Source organism: Tamandua tetradactyla, chromosome 6 (assembly GCF_023851605.1).
Source record: "Tamandua tetradactyla isolate mTamTet1 chromosome 6, mTamTet1.pri, whole genome shotgun sequence".
Taxonomy (NCBI): Eukaryota; Metazoa; Chordata; class Mammalia; order Pilosa; family Myrmecophagidae; genus Tamandua; species Tamandua tetradactyla.
Genome location: NC_135332.1, coordinates 151,329,688 through 151,346,470, shown reverse-complemented (window position 1 = coordinate 151,346,470; position 16,783 = coordinate 151,329,688). Strand labels below are relative to the sequence as shown.

General features: G+C 34.0%; 1 protein-coding gene across 9 annotated transcripts in view; it reads right to left on the bottom strand.

Moving 5' to 3' along the window:
• OXR1 (oxidation resistance 1) overlaps positions 1-16,783 on the bottom strand; it is a 440,301-nt gene that overhangs the window by 77,442 nt on the left and 346,076 nt on the right. For all 9 annotated transcript variants that reach the window (XM_077167465.1, XM_077167468.1, XM_077167471.1 and 6 more), the window contains 2 exons: positions 6,106-6,213; positions 5,084-5,197 (listed from right to left, as the gene is read on the bottom strand). In XM_077167465.1, the coding sequence (XP_077023580.1) occupies positions 5,084-5,197; positions 6,106-6,213 (222 nt within the window). The remainder of the gene's footprint in view (positions 1-5,083; positions 5,198-6,105; positions 6,214-16,783) is intronic.

Below are 16,783 nucleotides of genomic sequence, written 5' to 3'. Positions count from 1 at the left end.
TTGCAGAATACTTTAAAACAATCATTTAATATACTATGATTCAATTATAAAAAACTGATATGGAATTAAGATTTTAAGAGCTTCATGACACTGCTGAATTATTAGCATCTACTAACAAAGTTTTAGTCAATCATTTTATATTATTTTAAGAAATTCAGACTAGTCCTGTTGTCTTTGGTAACTACTAGATCCAGGAATTTTCTATCAGATATAAATTCATTTAGCACATATTAAGTAAGTTATACCAGTCTCAAGTGACATTTATGAATACTTGCTATACTTAAATGTTTTATTTGGACCATCTCATTTAATTTTCAAATCAGTCCTATAAGATATATACTATTATCTTGATTTTTAAGGAAACTTATGCTTAGTCAAGTTCAGTGACCAGCCAAAAGACAATGATACAGCTGAGACACAAATCTCTAAATCAACATTATATACTTTTCCTTTCATATTTTCATCCAAATAACTGACAAATGAGTGAGCAAAGAACAGTCAATTAAGAACCATTAGGAGGCCATCACAAGTCAGCAAAAAGCGATCAACATTCTGTTTATGACTATTCAATTACCACTAAATTCACTTAATATTATCTATTATTTTACCGCATTATTCATAAAAAATATAGCAAGGTACAATGTCATGTTTTCCTTAAATTAAGATATACCTCGTAAAATATTTTCTGAGGATCTCAAAAGGTCTCAAATTCTATGTCATAATCTATAATAATCCCCTGATTTGTCAATTTAATCCTATTGCAAAGAATACATGAGATCAGTTTAGCAAATGCTCAATGTATAGCACAAAAGAGTACAATATCTTGCATGAAAGATCAAAGTTGTTCAAAGGAATTATTATCAGTCCTCATTATAACTTACATAAATATACATTACCTAAAGTATTCAGTATCTCTTTGTAGTTGATTTTGACTAGTATTTATAGACTGATTTTTAACATAGTGGTTTTGAAGCTCATTTGAGAGCTCTCTGAAGCTGCTTTAATTTTTTTTTAGCTACTACAGAAGTATAAACATTGCTCTAACCTCTATTACTGCCCCAAATGTTTGTGGAAAATAAAAGTATTGCTAGTACAAATGTCCCCAAAAGGCTGACTTATAATGTTCTTTTTTATAACAAGATTATAATTATACAACATGATTTGCATAACATGATTATAAATCATTACCACAAAATAATTAACAACAACAAACTCTCCATTTCCTGTTTTGCCTTGACTGTATTGAGGCTTTGCCCCTTTGTGATTGAAAATTTGCAGAAATGTTCTCTGTTAACACATAGATAAGGCAAAGGAAGTTTGAGGAGAAAAAACCACAGAGACAGAAATAGCAGCATTTATATTTATTTCTTGCCATATATGCACAATATATAATTTCAAAGAAAAGATTCACTTTTAAAACATGTATATTATATACATTAGATTCAACAGAATAGACAGGATGGCTACCATGTTTTCCCTATAAATTATATTTAATCATCTCTCTCAGAATGTATTAAAATTTCACTTCTTACGACCAAGAATTTGAAGTTGCTTACAAGTAAAACAGAGCAAAATATTAAAATAAAAAAAAAAACAGAAATATTAGGGTCAAAATAAAATACAACTGTAAGTAACAACATAAAGTACTAAACTTGGGAACTAGAATTTGGGTCCAAGCTTTTTAGTAGCCAGGTTAAAAGCAAAGAAAGATCGATTCTTGAATTCTAATTTGGAAACAATGCTCTCATCCAAACTCTATAAGTAAAAACTCACTCAATGATTTACCATTTCTTACTTGTGATATTATAAATATAGATTTTCTTTAATATAAAGATTTGCTTATCTAAGTTCTGGATAAATACAAAGTATACTATAAAGCTCTAATTTTTTTCAGAGCTATATACCATAAAATTTTGTTCCGAAAACATAATAAAATGAAGGTATGATTATGGTATAACTTTATAACAAGTACAAATTTAAAAAATTATAATCCTCTAATAAATAGCTGACATTTATTTCAAGTTTAAAAGTACCACTGCTTTCAGGAGGGAACTGCCTGAAAATGTAGAGCTGTGTTCCAGTAGCCATGTTTCTTGATGATGACTGAACAATGATATAGCTTTCACAATGTGACTCTGTGATTGTGAAAACCTTGTGTCTGATGCTCCTTTTATCTACCATATCAACAGACAAGTAGAACATATGGAATAAAAATAAATAATAGGGGGAACAAATGTTAAAATAAATTTACGTTGAAATGCTCGTGATAAATGAAAGCGAGGGGTAAGGGGTATGATATAGTATAATCTTTTTTTTTCTGTTATCGTTTTATTTCTTTTTCTGTTGTCTTTTTATTTCTTTTTCTAAATCGATGCAAATGTTCTAAGAGATGATGAATATGCAACTATGTGATGATATTAAGAATTACTGATTATATATGTAGAATGGAATGATATGTTAAAGTTTTTGTTTGTTGTTAATTTTTTTAATTAATAAAAAAAGTACCATTGTTTAATTATTTATAAGTATAATATACAGATGTTATATATTTTATAATACATAATTTATACATTATTCATTTAGCATATATTATACTTATATATAATAAATGATGTTTATATAAATATATAATACTTATAGAAGCATAAATATATATTTATTAAATAAAACATACTATATATATATAAAATTCTTTCAAAATGTGATTTTATAAACTTTAGTTGCATTATTTCCCCTAGAACTATATTCATTATAAGGGTTCAAGGTAATATTCCTATATAATTTAGTGTATTTCTCTAGTGCTTATATTGTATTATATACACACACACACACACATACACACACACACCATATATTATAAATTATAATTTTAGGTGGAGTGTTTCTAAACTTAAGTTTAAATATATAATATTTTATATACTTAATAACAATATGTACATAAATAAAGAGAGGAAATATGTTAGACATAAGCTGAGGATTTTGTATATGAGAACAATTCTTGAATCATATGCAATACTTAACCTCTTCAAACTACCCTGATATGTCTAACTAAAGTATCTTTTTTTATTTCTCACACTTATGCTATTACTTGCAATTACCTTCGACATTTCGGGGAAACTATTAGTGGTTACTAGATATATTAACTGAAAATTTCAAGAATGCATACTAACTCAATGCTAATAAACATTCTAATTAATATAATACAAATATGAATTGTATCTAATAGAACATAAAATCCCTGCTTTTAAGGGACTTACATGTAGTATGGGACACATAAACCCAATTATTACAATAAAGAGATATAAGCACTAGAGAAATGCACAAAGTTATATAGGAATATTACCTTGAACCCTTATAATAAATATAGTTCTAGGGGAAATAATACAACTAAAGTTTACAAAATCACATTTTGAAAGAATTATTTCTGTTGCCCACAACTTTTTTGATTATCATCTCCTGGGTAAACGTAAGTTCAAGAACTCTTCCACCTCTTATTACTTTCCTTGACCCATCCCAAGGAGAAGGAACTTATTAATATGGCTGATACTATTAAAGGACATGTTTTGGGCCATCTTTAATAGTAAGTAGAGTCACTTTGGTTAAAATGTCAATCACAGGGCTTTAGTGTTCTCTCACTCACATGGCAAAAGTAGGGAAGTATTTTCATGTAGGAAGAAGCCTGCCTTGTTACTCTCATGAGCTTCCATACTCTATTCTCTTTGATTTTATACCTTCTATGAAAGCCAGTGAGTAGGTAGATGTGGGACAAAGTTAAGCTGAACAAAGGAGCCAACGGGTTTCAAGGTATGCAAGATGCTTTAGTTCAGTTTTTTACAATTCTGCTTTAGAGACTGAAGCACAAGCCCAATTAACCAACAGTACATTGCTTCCCTCTGCCATTGGTTCTTCTGATGTATCTCTTTAGAAATCCCATGGGAAAATGGCATGGCTTTGTTTAAAAAGGCATTCTTAGGTCATTTGGTCCAGAAATACCTATCATTAGAACCTGATTTCCATTCTTATCAATGAACCTAAATGTATTCCTTTAATGTGAGTGCATTCTAAAGGGTAATGATGTCATATTTATACAAACAAGATAACCAATACACATTTGAAAAGGACCGGTCCCCTTCTCTCTCTCTCACATACAAACAGTGCACATGTGTATATACATACAAAGTCCACAGCAGAGAGAAAAATACTTGTCAACAATGCCTTGTACTTTATTCCAGATAATAAAGAAGAACTAGTCTAATAAGAGAGCTTAGAAACTAACAACTGTAGGCAAATATTATTAATTTGTGTTTTGTTATCAATTTGGCATTTTGTATATTAAACTTCACTACAGTGCAAACTAAAACATAGGAAAGGCTGTATCTCTTAAAAGTAACAAAGAAAGCATTGAAGAATCACCCAAGATGTAGCCATTTAATGAGGAATAGCTTTATATATGTAAACAAAATCCTTGGGTCATTAAGAAAATGGGAAATTATGATTAGTATTAATTCTTTAAAAAGGCACATAAATATATAATCCTGTCAAAGTTTTTAATCAAATTGATTAAATAAGCTTGGTCCCTTTAAAATTCATTTGTAAAATGTAACTTACATGAAACACTCATTTCTTAAAAATGCTAGGTAAATACCTGAAAGAATAATTAAGATGATAAATTATTTTTTCAAAGGCAGGACATAAAAAATGAACTTATGAGTTCTACATATTGTATTTTTATAAACAGTCACAGAAACTGAAACAAAAATCAGACTGGACATGCACTACTTCCTATCAGGATAATCTGATGTCTGTTAGGTGAAACACCTTCCCAAATTAAAGTATTATATGGTATTTATAATAGAGAACTCAAGAGTATGTTTGGACTGCCACCACCACCACAAAGTCAATTTGAGGAATCTATTCAATAAGAATATGTCACTCTCAAAACTGGGATTTACAAATTAACACAATAAAAAGGTAAAATTTTTTTCTAACCACAGTCAGAGTAGAATGACAAAAACTTGAAGTTTGAAATATATATACAGTGAGATTTCTTTACAGCCATCTTTGCAAAGACAGGGACACTTACAGTGGTCTTATCAAATTCAGCTTCTGATGACATTGGTGACAGAGGACTAATGGGGCTTAAAGATGGGGAGCTCTCAACACTGGAGACATATTCAGGATCAGGAACATATAAGACCTAAAAGAAAACATTCACACAAAGATTCAATAAAATGAAATGTTAATGATGAGCAGTAGTCTATAAGCAAACTGATCTTTTGCAACAAATATAAAAATTTAAAGCTTTGAGAGTAAAAGAATATTACCTTATCTCTAAAAGAAGAAAAAAATATATTTAAAATCAATTTAGATAAGTTTGATAATACATACTTGTGGGGGATAGGGTAGAAAAGCAGTAACTCTCATATACTACTATTGTTCCTCCTAAAGGGCAATTTGGCAATAGCTACCAAAATTAAAACTGTAAATATCCTTTGACTTAGCAACTGTAATCTAGGAATAACTACAGATAGAGAAATAGATATAAACAAGAGTATTTGCTGCAGTAATATTTACAATCGCAGAAAAGTAGAAACAGAATAAAGCTTATTGTCTGACTAGTTAAATAAGCTGTAATATATGAATAAAATGCAACACTATCACACATGAAAAAGACTGAGATAGAGCTATGATTTGATAGAACATTTTCCAAGTATCAAAGTTTAAAAAAATATATATTGCTGGGAGAACACACAAACTGGTAACTGGTTCCTTCTGGATAATAAAATTGGAAGTCTGATATGGAAGGATACCTTACCTTTAAAGATGTTTGAATTTTTTATCATGTATTATGTTGACTATTTTAAGAAGCCAATTAAAACAATATTTAAAAAAGATAATTCACAACTATTTTCAGTATGTATTAAGAAAGAAATACAGATAGAAATGATACTCGTTTTTCTCTTATATAGCCAATATGATTTGCTCAAAGCATGCATAAATTTTTCTTCTCAAATTTCCTATGCTATTAACTATATTGCAATGGATACTTTCATCTAGTTACTTAATGTTTCAGAATATCAATATATTAAAAAAAAAAGATACTACCTGTCCAGTAACAACTGCTCGGGAAAATAACTTATTTAACTGAACAAGTTCATTGGGTGTTGTATCAAATTTCAGGGCTATGCTGTTCAAAGAATCCCTTGATTCAACCTGTTTCAAAGAAAAAATAAATTTGTTTAAACTGTTACAACAGAAAAACTAAACATGAGACTTATTCATTAATATTTATAAGAACCAACCTTACATTTGATTAATAAACAGTATTTTCAACTTTGGAGATAATACAAAAGTTTTTGTGTCTTATTACTAAATGGTCTCAAACCATTACAAAAGAGACTATATGCTTTATCACAACACATTGCAATTGTCTTCAGGCCTCTATGTCAAGCAGTTACAAAATATAATATACAAAACACAAACCCAAATATTTTCACTTTATAAAGACTTAAAAATAAGATACTGTTTCCAATAAAAAATTTCTGAAACGTGCAACTTTTCAGAAACACTAATTTTGTTTAGCAAAGTACACCTGCCACAGAAAACCTCAAAGTGTTATGTCTGCTGATCCATATCTTTATACTGCCATTTATACATACAAATTAGAAAACATTTGACTAAAGTTGTTTCTAATTATTTTTGTATTTTTGTAGTCAGATTTATATATAATCTTAAATCACGGGATCCTGCTAATTTTCCTAAATGAAAAAGTCATTTAATCTGTCAACACATTCTTTCAGAGTTCTCTGCATGTAAGGTATTATGATAAAAGCACTGTAGAGAATACAACTAAATGCAATTACTTGGTTTTAGTGTATAAGGAATTTACAGACTAGTTGAAAAATAGGCTATACAGAAAAAGTTACATGAAAGATAAAGTGCAATTAAAAATGAACCAACAAATATATCAGAGGTTCCAAATAAGTATAGAACACTATATGCTTTAAACTGTCCAAGACTCTACACAGAAAAGAAGAATTGGTAGGAATTTCAGAGGTAGAGAGAAAGGAAAGAACATTCAAAATTAAAAGAAAAGAAATGACATGGTTAGGAGAGTGCAAAGTACAAAAGACATCTATGGGATACTCTCTCTTCCTCCCAAACCATTCAGAGTATTTTTATGAAGCAAAGATTTTAGAAAGGTGTGTAATCAATGTTAAATTACAAAACAGGATGAAATTGAAAGGGTTCTACTCTAAAATATGTTTCCTAACCATTTAAAAACACTTAAAAACAAAAACACTTAAAAATCTCAATTCATCACACAGTATATGAAGAAAAGTTTAACTCAAAGTTTTGATAATTTATTCCACTTTAAGGATTCATGGAAAATAATCAAGATTCAAAGAAGACTGGAAGTTTTCACAATGACACAAATGTATAAATTAACGTTAAATTTGGAGCCTGTGCCTTCCCCAGGAGAGGGGTGGGGCCCAGCTCAGATGGATCCCCTCCCTCAAGGAATTCAGACCCCAGGGTTTGGAAATTTGAAGCGATTAAAGCCAGCCTACAATCTCTCCTCTGTCTTCACCACACCCCCAGCAGGGAGAGTCTGCCAAAGTTAAAGGTACTGCATCACCTTATGTTGGTGGGACCTGCAGGCAGACAAGCACCACATACTGGGCAGGATAGGAAAAACACACTTGACAGGAAAGTCTTTCAACCTTCTGGGTCTCACCCTCTGGGAAAACTGACCCAGGTGACTCTTTCCTCCTGACAGGAGGCCAGTTCGGTCTGGGAAAACCTTGCTGGGGTCTATAATACCTAAGCAGACCCTCCTAAAGGTGGGGGGGGAAAGGCACCATACAGGCAGGGCAAGAAACAAGAAAGCAAGAACTGAAAAATTCTGATCTGTTAAACAAAACCTAAGCTAGTGGTCCAGAATAAGCTGAACTGAATGTCAAAGAACAGACAGACAACAAAGTCATCCAGCAAGAAAATCCTAGATAAAAGAATTGAAAACAATCTCCAGAATAAACTAATTAAGGTAATTAAATGCCTAGATGCCAGCAAAAAATAATGAATCACACTAGGAAAATTGAAGATATGGCCCAGTCAAAGGAACAAACTAACAATTCAAATGAGAAACAGGAGTTGAAACAATTAATTCAGAATGTTCAAACAGACATGGAAAACCTCATCAAAAATCAAATCAATGAATTGAGGGAGGATATAAAGAAGGCAAGGAATGAACAAAAAGAAGAAATCTGAAGTCAAAAAGAAGTCTGAAAAAACAAATCACAGAACTTATGAGAATGAAAGGCACAGTAGAAGAGATGAAAAAAACAATGGAAACCCACAATGCCCGATTTCAAGAGGCAGAAGATAGGATCAGTGAACTGGAGGACAGAACATCTGAAATCCGACAAGCAAAAGAAAACATAGGGAAAAGAATAGAAAAATATGAGTAGGGACTCAGGGAATTGAATGACAACATGAAGCGCACAAATACACGTGTTGTGGGTATCTCAGAAGTAGAAGAGAAGGGAAAAGGAGGAAAAAAACTAATGGAGGAAATTATCACTGAAAATTTCTCAACTCTTATGAAAGACCTAAAATTACAGATCCAAGAAGTGCAGCGTACCCCAAACAGAACAGATTCAAATAGACATACTCCAAGACACTTACTAATCAGAATGTCAGAGGTCAAAGAGAAAGAGAGACTCTTGAAAGCAGCAAGAGAAAAGCAATCCATCACATACAAGGGAAGCCCAATAAGACTATGTGTAGATTTCTCAGCAGAAACCACGGAGGCGAGAAGACAGTGGGATGATATATTTAAATTACTAAAAGAGAAAAACTGCCAACCAAGAATTCTACATTCAGCAAAACTGTCCTTCAAAAATGAGAGAGAAATTAAAACATTTTCAGACAAAAAAGCACTGAGAGAATTTGTGACCAAGAGACCAGCTCTACAAGAAATACTAAATGGAGCACTAGAAACAGATAGGAGAAGACAGGAGAGAGAGAGGTGTGGAAAAGAATGTGGAAATGAAGACTATCAGTAAAGGTTAAAAAAAAGAAAAATTAGATATGACATATAAAATCCAAAAGGCAAAATGGTAGAAGAAAATACTACCCATACAGTAATAACATTAAACATTAATGGATTAAAATCCCCAATCAAAAGACATAGACTGGCAGAATGGATAAAAAAAAAACAGGACTCATCTATATGCTGTCTACAGGAAACACATCTTAGACCCAAGGATAAATACAGATTGAAAGTGAAAGGTTGGGAAAAGATATTTCATGCAAATAACAATCAGAAAAAAGCAGTAGTAGCTATACTAATATACAACAAATTAGACTTCAAATGTAAAACAGTTAAAAGAGACAAAGAAGGACACTGTGTATTAATAAAAGGAACAATTCAACAAGAAGACATAACAATCATAAATATATATGCACCGAGCCAGAGTGCTCCAAAATACATGAGGCAAACACTGAAAACACTGAAAAGAGAAATAGACACATCTACCATAATAGTTGGAGACTTCAATTCCACACTCTCATCAATGGACAGAACATCTAGACAGAGGATCAATAAAGAAACAGAGAATATGAATAATACAATAAATGAACTAGACTTAACAGACATTTATAGAACGTTACATCCCACAACAGCAGGATACACCTTTTTCTCAAGTGCTCATGGATTATTCCCAAGGATAGACCATCTGCTGGGTCGCAAAGAAAGTCTCAATAAATTTAAACAGATTGAAATCATACAAAATACTTTCTCAGATCATAAAGGAATGAAGTTGGAAATCAGTAATACGCAGAGTGCCAGAAAATTCACAAATAAGTGGAGGCTCAATAACACACTCTTAAACAACCAGTGGGTCAAGGAAGAAATTACAAGAGAAATCAGTAAATATCTCAAGGCAAATGAAAAGGAAAACACAGCATATCAAAATTTATGGGATGCAGCCAAGGCAGTGCTAAGAGGGAAATTTATTGCCCTAAATGCCTATCTCAAAAAAAGAAGAGGACTTCCTGGAAGATGGCGGCTTAGTAAGACGCGCGGATCTTAGTTTCTTCTCCAGGACACCTACTAGGGGAGTAGAAACGATACAGAAAGCGCCCAAAGCCACAACAGAGATAAAAAAGACAGCGTACCCCATCCTGGAACGGCTGGCTGGCTGAGAGAAGCAGCTCGGGTGAGATCGCCGAGGCGCGCGGGCCTTACCGGGCGGGGTGGCAAGCGGCCGGAGTTACTCCCTTCCCCCTTCCCGGGCCGGATGGGAGAATTGGAGAGGCAGTCCCCTGAAACAAAGACGGCTGGCGCCCACACCACGCGCAGCCCCCGGACCAACTGAGAGAATTGGATCGGAAACCCCCAGGCCGCGGAGAACGGTGACGGGTGGGGGAGGCCCCTTCCAAACCCGTGACTCCCGGGGAACGTGCACTCTCTCGGGCGGGCCGCTGCCGCTGGCGCCCTCCCGCCACGCTTGTTGCCCAGGGCCGACTAGGAAATTCGGACAGGCTCTTTCCCTAGCTGCGGCGACCAGCAACCCTCCCTGCGTTCGGACCGCGGGCCGGCTCAAGCCGCTTCGGCTAGCGAACCCCCAGGACGGCGAGAGTTTTCCAAAGTTTAAGGTCCCACAGCACCTTTTACTGGTGGGACCCGCAGACAAACGTGTGCCACGAGCGCCACCTACTGGGCAGGATAAGAAAACCAGAACCCAGAGATTTCACAGAAAAATATTACAACCTTGCTGGGTCCAACACCAAGAGAAATCTGAATAAATGCCCAGACGCCAGCAGCAGAAGATAACTGTCCACGCTCAAAAGATTGAGAATATGGCTCAGTCAAAGGAACAAACCAATAGCTCAAATGAGACACAAGAGCTGAGACAACTAATGCTGAATATACGAACAGAAATGGAAAACCTCTTCAAAAATGAAATCGATAAATTGAGGGAGGACATGAAGAGGACATGGGCTGAACATAAAGAAGAAATAGAAAAACTGAAAAAACAAATCGCAGAACTTATGGAAGTGAAGGATAAAGTAGCAAACATAGAAAAAATAATGGATAGCTACAATGATAGATTTAAAGAGACAGAAGATAGAATTAGTGATTTGGAGGATGGAACATCTGAATTCCAAAAAGAAACAGAAACTATAGGGAAAAGAATGGAAAAATTTGAACAGGGTATCAGGGAACTCAAGGACAATATGAACCGCACAAATATACGTGTTGTGGGTGTCCCAGAAGGAGAAGAGAAGGGAAAAGGAGGAGAAAAACTAATGGAAGAAATTATCACTGAAAATTTCCCAACTCTTATGAAAGACCTAAAATTACAGATCCAAGAAGTGCAGCGCACCCCAAAGAGATTAGACCCAAATAGGCGTTCTCCAAGACACTTACTAGTTAGAATGTCAGAGGTCAAAGAGAAAGAGAAGATCTTGAAAGCAGCAAGAGAAAAACAATACATACAAGGGAAACCCAATAAGACTTTGTGTAGATTTCTCAGCAGAAACCATGGAAGCTAGAAGACAGTGGGATGATATATTTAAAATACTAAAAGAGAAAAACTGCCAACCAAGACTCCTATATCCAGCAAAATTATCCTTCAAAAATGAGGGAGAAATTAAAACATTCTCAGACAAAAAGTCACTGAAAGAATTTGTGACCAAGAGACCAGCTCTGCAAGAAATACTAAAGGGAGCACTAGAGTCAGATACAAAAAGACAGAAGAGAGAGATATGGAAAAGAGTGTAGAAAGAAGGAAAATCAGATATGATATATATAATACAAAAGGCAAAATGTTAGAGGAAAATATTATCCAAACAGTAATAACACTAAATGTCAATGGACTGAATTCCCCAATCAAAAGACATAGATTGGCAGAATGGATTAAAAAACAGGATCCTTCTATATGCTGTCTACAGGAAACACATCTTAGACCCAAAGATAAACATAGGTTGAAAGTGAAAGGTTGGGAAAAGATATTTCATGCAAATAACAACCAGAAAAGAGCAGGAGTGGCTATACTAATATCCAACAAATTAGACTTCAAATGTAAAACAGTTAAAAGAGACAAAGAAGGACACTATATACTAATAAAAGGAACAATTAAACAAGAAGACATAACAATCATAAATATTTACGCACCGAATCAGAATGCCCCAAAATACATGAGGAATAGACTGCAAACACTGAAAAGGGAAATAGACTCATATACCATAATAGTTGGAGACTTCAACTCACCACTCTCATCAAGGGACAGAACATCTAGACAGAGGATCAACAAAGAAATAGAGAATCTGAATATTACTATAAATGAACTAGACTTAATAGACATTTATAGGACATTACATCCCACAACAGCAGGATACACCTTTTTCTCAAGTGCTCATGGATCATTCTCAAAGATAGACCATATGCTGGGTCACAAAGCAAGTCTCAACAAATTTAAAAAGATTGAAATCTTACACAACACTTTCTCGGACCATAAAGGAATGATGTTGGAAATCAATAATAGGCAGAGTGCCAGAAAATTCACAAATACGTGGAGGCTCAACAACACACTCCTAAACAACGACTGGGTCAAAGAAGAAATTGCAAGAGAAATTAGCAAATACCTCGAGGCGAATGAAAATGAAAACACAACATATCAAAACTTATGGGACGCAGCAAAGGCAGTGCTAAGAGGGAAATTTATTGCTCTAAATGCCTATATCAGAAAAGAAGAAAAGGCAAAAACTCAGGAATTAACTATCCATTTGGAAGAACTGGAGAAAGAACAGCAAGCTAACCCCAAAGCAAGCAAAAGGAAAGAAATAACAAAGATTAGAGCACAAATAAATGAAATTGAAAACATGAAAACAATAGAGAAAATCAATAAGGCCAGAAGTTGGTTCTATCAGAAAATCAATAAGATTGATGGGCCCTTAGCAAGATTGACAAAAAGAAGAAGAGAGAGGATGCAAATAAATAAGATCAGAAATGGAAGAGGAGACATAACTACTGACCTCACAGAAATAAAGGAGGTAATAACAGGATACTATGAACAACTTTACGCTAATAAATACAACAATTTAGAGGAAATGGACGGGTTCCTGGAAAGACATGAACAACCAACTTTGACTCAAGAAGACATAGATGACCTCAACAAACCAATCACAAGTAAAGAAATTGAATTAGTCATTCAAAAGCTTCCTAAAAAGAAAAGTCCAGGACCAGATGGCTTCACATGTGAATTCTACCAAACGTTCCAGAAAGAATTAGTACCAATTTTCTTCAAACTCTTCAAAAAAATCGAAGTGGAGGGAAAACTACCTAATTCATTCTATGAAGCCAACATCACCCTCATACCAAAACCAGGCAAAGATATTACAAAAGAGAAAACTACAGACCAATCTCTCTAATGAATACAGATGCAAAAATCCTCAATAAAATTCTAGCAAATCATATCCACCAACACATTAAAAGAATTATACATCATGACCAAGTAGGATTCATCCCAGGTATGCAAGGATGGTTCAACATAAGAAAATCAATTAATGTAATACACCATATCAACAAATCAAAGCAGAAAAATCACATGATCATCTCAATTGATGCAGAGAAGGCATTTGACAAGATTCAACACCCTTTCCTGTTGAAAACACTTCAAAAGATAGGAATACAAGGGAACTTCCTTAAAATGATAGAGGGAATGTATGAAAAACCCACAGCTAATATCATCCTCAATGGGGAAAAATTGAAAACTTTCCCCCTAAGATCAGGAACAAGACAAGGATGTCCACTATCACCACTATTATTCAACATTGTGTTGGAGGTTCTAGCCAGAGCAATCAGACAAGAAAAAGAAATACAAGGAATCAAAATTGGAAAGGAAGAAGTAAAACTATCACTGTTTGCAGACGATATGATACTATACGTCGAAAACCCGGAAAAATCCACAACAAAACTACTAGAGCTAATAAATGAGTACAGTAAAGTAGCAGGTTACAAGATAAACATTCAAAAATCTGTAGCATTTCTATACACTAGTAATGAACAAGCGGAGGGGGAAATCAAGAAACGAATCCCATTTACAATTGCAACTAAAAGAATAAAATACCTAGGAATAAATTTAACTAAAGAGACAAAAAACCTATATAAAGAAAACTACAAAAAACTGCTAAAAGAAATCACAGAAGACCTAAATAGATGGAAGGGCATACCGTGTTCATGGATTGGAAGACTAAATATAGTTAAGATGTCAATCCTACCTAAATTGATCTACAGATTCAATACAATACCAATCAAAATCCCAACAACTTATTTTTCAGAAATAGAAAAACCAATAAGCAAATTTATCTGGAAGGGCAGGGTGCCCCGAATTGGTAAAAACATCTTGAGAAAAAAAAACAAAGCTGGAGGTCTCGCGCTGCCTGACTTTAAGGCATATTATGAAGCCACAGTGGTCAAAACAGCATGGTATTGGCATAAAGATAGATATATCGACCAATGGAATCGAATAGAGTGCTCAGATATAGACCCTCTCATCTATGGACATTTGATCTTTGATAAGGCAGTCAAGCCAACTCACCTGGGACAGAGCAGTCTCTTCAATAAATGGTGCCTAGAGAACTGGATATCCATATGCAAAAGAATGAAAGAAGACCCATCTCTCACACCCTATACAAAAGTTAACTCAAAATGGATCAAAGATCTAAACATTAGGTCTAAGACCATAAAACAGTTAGAGGAAAATGTTGGGAGATATCTTATGGATCTTACAACTGGAGGCGGTTTTATGGACCTTAAACCTAAAGCAAGAGCACTGAAGAAGGAAATAAATAAATGGGAACTCCTCAAAATTAAACACTTTTGTGCATCAAAGAACTTCATCAAGAAAGTAGAAAGACAGCCTTCACAATGGGAGACAATATTTGGAAATGATATATCAGATAAAGGTGTAGTATCCAGAATTTATAAAGAGATTGTTCATCTCAACAACAAAAAGACAGCCAACCCAATTACAAAATGGGAAAAAGACTTGAACAGACACCTCTCAGAAGAGGAAATACGGATGGCCAAGAGGCACATGAAGAGATGCTCAATGTCCCTGGCCATTAGAGAAATGCAAATCAAAACCACAATGAGATATCATCTCACACCCACCAGAATGGCCATTATCAACAAAACAGAAAATGACAAGTGCTGGAGAGGATGCGGAGAAAGAGGCACACTTATCCACTGTTGGTGGGAATGTCAAAGGGTGCAACCACTGTGGAAGGCAGTTTGGCGGTTCCTCAAAAAGCTGAATATAGAATTGCCATACGACCCAGCAATACCATTGCTAGGTATCTACTCAAAGGACTTAAGGGCAAAGACACAAACGGACATTTGCACACCAATGTTTATAGCAGCATTATTTACAATTGCAAAGAGATGGAAACAGCCAAAATCTCCATCAACAGAAGAGTGGCTAAACAAACTGTGGTATATACATACGATGGAATATTATGCAGCTTTAAGACAAGATAAACTTATGAACCATGTAATAACATGGATGGACCTAGAGAATATTATGCTGAGTGAATCCAGCCAAAAACTAAAGGACAAATACTGTATGGTCCCACTGATGTGAACGGACATTCGAGAATAAACTTGAAATATGTCATTGGTAACAGAGTTCAGCAGGAGTTAGAAACAGGGTAAGACAATGGGTAATTGAAGCTGAAGGGATACAGACTGTGCAACAGGACTAGATACAAAAACTCAAAAATGGACAGCACAATAATACCTAATTGTAAAGTAATCATGTTAAAACACTGAATGAAGCTGCATCTGAGCTATAGGTTTTTGTTTTGTTTTGTTTTGTTTTGATTTTACTATTATTACTTTTATTTTTTTCTCTATATTAACATTCTATATCTTTTTCGGTTATGTTGCTAGTTCTTCTAAACCAATGCAAATGTACTAAGAAATGATGATCATGCATCTATGTGATGATGTTAAGAATTAATGATTGCATGTGTAGAATGGTATGATCTCTAAATGTTGGGTTAATTTCTTTTTTTCCGTTAATTAAAAAAAAAAAAAAAAAGAGAAGGGATAATTGGAGATGAAGGGATACAGACTGTACAACGGGACTGGATATAAAAACTCAGAAATGGACAGCACAATACTACCCAATTGTAATGCAATTATGTTAAAACACTGAATGAAGCTGCATGTGAGGTATAGGTTTTTTGTTTTTGTTTTTGTTTTGTTTTTTTTTCTTTTCTATTATTGTTTTAATTCTTATTCTGTTGTCTTTTTATTTCTTTTTCTAAATCGATGCAAATGTACTAAGAAATGATGAATATGCAACTATGTGATGTTATTAAGAATTACTGATTGTACATGTAGATTGGAATGATTTCTAATTGTTTTGTTAATTCTTTTTTTAATTAAAAAAAAAAGAAGAAAGGGCAAAAATCAAGGAATTAACTGTCCACTTGGAAGAACTAGAGACAGAATAGCAAACTAACCCCAAAGCAAGAAAAAGGAAAGAAATAATGAAGATTAGAGCAGAAATAAATGAAATTGAGAACATGAAAACAATTGAGAAAATCAACAATACCAGAAGTTGATTCTATGAGAAAATCATTAAGATTGGTGCACCCTTAGCAAGGCTGACAAAAAGAAGAAGAGAGAAGATGCAAATAAATAAAATCAGAAACGGAAGAGGTGACATAACTACTGACCCCACAGAAATAAAGGAAGTAATGAGAG